General features: G+C 44.8%; 1 protein-coding gene across 4 annotated transcripts in view; it reads right to left on the bottom strand.

Annotated features, from left to right (window-relative positions):
* Positions 1 to 936: 936 nt before the first annotated feature.
* LOC142933462 (uncharacterized) overlaps positions 937 to 5,075 on the bottom strand; it is a 10,944-nt gene continuing 6,805 nt past the window's right edge. For all 4 annotated transcript variants that reach the window (XM_076077581.1, XM_076077579.1, XM_076077580.1 and 1 more), the window contains 4 exons: positions 3,985 to 4,167; positions 3,314 to 3,465; positions 2,888 to 3,194; positions 937 to 1,468 (listed from right to left, as the gene is read on the bottom strand). In XM_076077581.1, coding sequence (XP_075933696.1) covers positions 1,113 to 1,468; positions 2,888 to 3,194; positions 3,314 to 3,465; positions 3,985 to 4,167 — 998 coding nt within the window. In that variant the 3' untranslated portion in view covers positions 937 to 1,112. The remainder of the gene's footprint in view (positions 1,469 to 2,887; positions 3,195 to 3,313; positions 3,466 to 3,984; positions 4,168 to 5,075) is intronic.

Below are 5,075 nucleotides of genomic sequence, written 5' to 3' on the forward strand. Positions count from 1 at the left end.
CAATAACTAATGGACATAAAATAATCATGTGTAGATTAGTTTTAAATTAAAATATATTATGAGGTATTATGAGAATAAAGGCTCTTAATAAAGGAGTTTAACTGGAAACCTCTGAACTCTGAAACCATCAATAACGTCCTCGTCACAGCGATCAGCTTCAGAGGATCAGTGGTCAATATTCATCCTGAACGATGATGAAACATCAGTCCATGTCGAGATCAGATATGAACAATCATAAAGACTTTAATCAGTGTGTCTTCATCTGTTCTGCTTTGAAGTGTCTTTTTGTTTGTTCTCCATCAGCTGACAGCAGCTTTAAAGCCTCCTGATTGGTTTAAACGTGTTTGAACTCCTGAGAATAAACAGCCAGAGCAGCTGATCAAAGCAGAGCAGAGACGACTGGGAGCTGATGGACGTTAACAGACTCCAGCTGGAGGCGGAGCCTTCCAACACACATCTGAGATTATGAAGCCAATTGTTTTATTCTGACACGTTTCTACCGGCAAACAAGTGTTTCATGAAGATAAACGCTGACGTCTTCATTACATCATTCAGACCACGTTGAGTAGAAGTTATATATATTTATACTTATATTAGTATTATATCTTAACTGCTGGACTATTAATACTCTATGTCTGCTCATTATGCTTTAATATCACTGACTCATCGAATAAAGAAAAGGTTTAGAGATGAGTTATGTCTAAATAAATGAGACATGAATAAGTGTTGGCAGGTTTAGCTTTAACTCAGTTAGACTGATGTCCCTAATGCATCCCCTGCTTTATGGTCTGGTAGAGACCTGTCAATCACTGTGTAGCCCCGCCCTAAAGCATCCCCTGCTTTATGGTCTGTGTGACTCTAAATGGACCATAATGTACTAAATGAACATCATGCTGTATTGAAGAAGACTTGAAACTAGAGATTGAGACCATAAACTCATGTTTACAATGTTTACTGAGGTAATAAATCAAGAGAGAAGTAGAGTAATTTTCTCATAGACTTCTATACAACCAGAGGAGTCGCCCCCTGGTGGACACTAGAGAGAATGCAGCTTTAACACATGTATACATTTATACCAGAGGTTGAAGACACAATGAGTCCCGTGTGACGCCTCACGGCTGCAGGTGACCCCCCATCATCTTGTGGCGAGACTCGTTGTTCTTGTGGTGGTTGCTGGAACTGTGCTTATGGATGTTCTGTAACTTGAACATCCTGGAACCTTTGATCAGACCTTTGGTGGAGTGGGACCTGTCCGAGTGGAGGCGGCAGATGTGGCACCACATCAGGTCCAGGGTCGGCGAGTAGCAGAGGAACCAGAACCTTTTCAGCCAGGCATTCTGGAAGCGAGGAGGCCGTCGAGGTTTAGGCTTGGACGCCTGGCCCTCCTGAGTCCGCTTGTCGGCTGAGTCCGGGTCCCGTTCGCCGTCTTTTAGAACCGCAGGAGGAGACGAGAGAGGAGGCTCCATCCCTGAGGAGACAGACGGCACTTTTAAACTCTACCGAGGCTCCAAAGTAACACACTTAGTAACACTTCCTGTTTAGGAGAAACCAAGTCTCTAGACCACAAACAATAGTGGTCCATACTGACCCCCCCTCACAGTTTAACGTTAACCATCAGAGTGTAAATAAAGTTTTACTGACGATCGTTTCAGTAGAACATGTGTTTCTAGTCTCTGATCTCTGATAATGTGACATTGTAAACAACCAACCAGTGTTTAACCTCAAAACACATAAAACCAAAACTATGGACACTATTGTCCATCTACACACACACATCAGGAAGTTACTGTCGTCGTAACTGTCCGCAGTTCTTCTTTAAGGTGAGGCAGAGGAACCGTACACCTCCTGCAGTACACGGCTGTCTTCACCCTCGGCGTTCCAGCCTCGTAGCCTTTACCGAGGAGAGGAAAAGACAAAAGGTCCATCACTGCTGAGTAACTCAGTGGTGGACTCACTTTTACCTGCGTAGACAAAGAAACTCCAGGTATAGGCTATCGATGAATCAGCCAGCACAAACAGTTTATAACCCCACTTTGTGGGCGTGTCCTTGATGGTTGCGACCATCCGCTCATCAATGGACACATTCTAGTACGCCTGGAAATGGGCTTTGCAGGCGTTCACCATCTCTGTGTAGAGCAGCTTCATCTTGAACAGGCGGTCATACTCAGCACTGTTCCTTATCTTCTCATTCTCCTCGTTCTCTTCCGGGTCGCTGAGGTGAAGGTAGTCAGACCTGTGGTGGACTGTCACAAGGCCAGTGGAGATGATAACGGAGAGGAATATGTAAAGATCCTTCACGGTGACCACTTCCCACTTGAACTTCATCCCAGCTTGCTTTCTTTTGGCAGCGTTGGCATTTGTGTCAATGATTTTTCGGACAACAGATGCTGAGAAGAAAAGCTGGAAGAGGCTGATGGGAGACCATGCTGTGGTGGTGTCACGTGCGTAATGAAGGTTTTCTCTACGCCAGCTGCCTGTGAATACGCAGGGCTATATCTCCGCAGCGGATTGGTCGATTTGAGTGAATGACACCTCATTTGAATTGTTAGAGCCAACAGAATTTAGCTACACCCACCAGAATGAGATTGACAGCACTGTTAGCCAATCAGAATCAGCAGGGCGCAGACATGTGGCGAGTGGGTTGACTAGGTGGCGTTATATGGATTTTGATATTTGGTCCTGTATTTAGTTGGTGTTTGAGTTGTGTTAGGAGCATGTACAAACAGCTTACATATTCTTGTAGCTCAGGTTCTGCTGTTTAATCTGATGTGCAACATCATTATGTTAGTGATTAGTGCATTGCTTCACACTGTGTTTTGCTAAGTCTTCTCCTCTCGGGCTTATATGGATCATCAATGATCAATAACCATCTATCACTGAGATTCACCTGCAGGGTCCTGCTCCTCTACGTGGACCGTCTCAGGACTCTGCTGGTCCTGGTCTGGATGGAGGAGGGTCTCTGTGAAGACCTCCATGTCCTCCGGTCCTCCTGTGAGACGACTCAGCTTCTCCTGCAGCTCCATGCTCCTCTTCATCAGCCGGACACAGTTCTCACAGGAGGAGGACTGCTCACAGGTCTGGTGAACCTCCTTCATGGGGGGACCCTCTGAGTCCAGCTCCACGGAGATCCTGGACCTGCTGGAGGCCTCCAGAGAGGCCTCCAGAGAAGCTTCCAGAGCGTCTCGGATGAAATCCTGAAACAAAATAATAAATACAGAATAAATAAATTAACCCAACTTTGATCCAGATGTTTCTCATCTTCAACTCACTGACATGCAAACTAAAGAGGAATCCTCTGGAAGTAAAGTCCTACTCTGAAGTCCAGGTGCGTCTCCTTCACAGCAGGAGCAGCTCGTCCCCGAGTCTCGTATGCAGGCAGGTGGCTGAAGACGGTTTTACGCTGCAGGACGGACTGCAGCAGAGGACGGACTTCTGTCCAGGGACGGACCGCCGGACGCTCTGCACCTGAAACACCACGGAGTACAGAAAGGAAACATTTTAACTTTACTGCAGCACTAAAGACGTCACGTTGAAAATCTGTGTTTCTCCAACGTCCTGGAGGAGCCGAGATGATGCTAACGTTAGCTTAGCTTGTTTCTCTGATAAGTTAAAGTCACTACGAAAGTTCTTTTAGTGGTGATTCTGGCCCCTGTGGACTAAAGTGGTAGTGTCTCTGAGCACCAGAGTCTCTTTAGAAAACCTCTCATGTTACTGCAGCAGGTCTGACAGTCTGACCCTCTCAGTCCTGGTTCTGGTTCTCCTGAGCCTCCCTTCCCTCCAGCGGGTCCAGCAACACGTCCTGGGTCTCCAGCAGATGACGGATGACATCATCAAGAATAACTCTATAGAAATAGACCATCTTCTCTCTGATGGTCTATTTACTGATGGAGGTCTGATAGAGGATCAGGACTACACTGAGACTGGTTCACATAGAGGATCAGGACTACACTGAGACTGATTCAGGACCTGTTAGAAGTTCCTCACCTCCTGCTGTCTCTGTCTCAGTTAAAGATCTGGTCTCTGTGGAGCGTCTCTGGTCCTGGTCTCGGTCCCTATGCACAGACTGGAGGAGACCTTTGGTGGTTCCGGTGGTTCCCTCACTGGGACCCATCAGCAGTGAAGGAACCCAGTCTGGATCCGACTCCAGTCCTTCATAAGAGGGTTTACCTGCAAACACACAGTCTTTAATACCAATATCTAGCTCTGTTTACATCAGAGAATCTGTTGTGTAACTTCTAAGAGTTCATGATGTTCACTTTGCAGAAGATGTTTATTAATATTCCTGAGAAAGTCTTATTATGAAGATGTGGTCAAAAGCTCTGGGATCAGCCTGGTAAGTGCACCTTGAGTTTAGATTATTTATGTCCTGAGAAAGAATTAATTTCAACACTCTGTGTATATGATTGATTTACTTTTATTTAATATAGTTATTAGTTTAGTTTACGGTGGTTTCATTAGTAAGAACGGAGCAATGGGTAGGCAGGTAAAGACCCAGCATGCACCTGGAGGGTTGTGTTTTTGAAGACCCAAAATATAAAGATAAATAAATCACTTCCTGTTCACAGTGGTTCTACAGTCTGGTTTCTGTCTCTAGAAGGTGGTCAATTTAAAACGTCTCCTCTCTAAAACACTTTAAACATTATACGAGGGAAGAACTTACTAGTGGAATCCAATAAAGTACATTTACTCAAGTACACATTTGAGGTACTTGTACTTTGACTTGAGTAACATTTTCACTGCAGAACTTTGACTAAATATGTCTTCTCCTGCTGGAAGGTTTACTGCTGTTTGATTAGTTGTAACTAACCTCTTTTAGTTTGAACTAACTTGTATTATTTGTTACTAACTTGTAATAGTTTAAACTAACTAGTACTAACTAACCTGAGTAGAAGTGTCTGGAGCAGACTCTACCGGAGGAAGGAACGTGGTTAAACGTGATGTACTCGTGAAACTAACTAGTACTAACTAACCTGAGTAGAAGTGTCTGGAGCAGACTCTACTGGAGGAAGGAACGTGGTTAAACGTGATGTCCTCGTGAAACTAACTAGTACTAACTAACCTGAGTAGAAGTGTCT

This window comes from Anarhichas minor, unplaced genomic scaffold, assembly GCF_050575085.1.
Source record: "Anarhichas minor isolate MPS153535 unplaced genomic scaffold, ASM5057508v1 ptg000061l, whole genome shotgun sequence".
Classification (NCBI taxonomy): domain Eukaryota; kingdom Metazoa; phylum Chordata; class Actinopteri; order Perciformes; family Anarhichadidae; genus Anarhichas; species Anarhichas minor.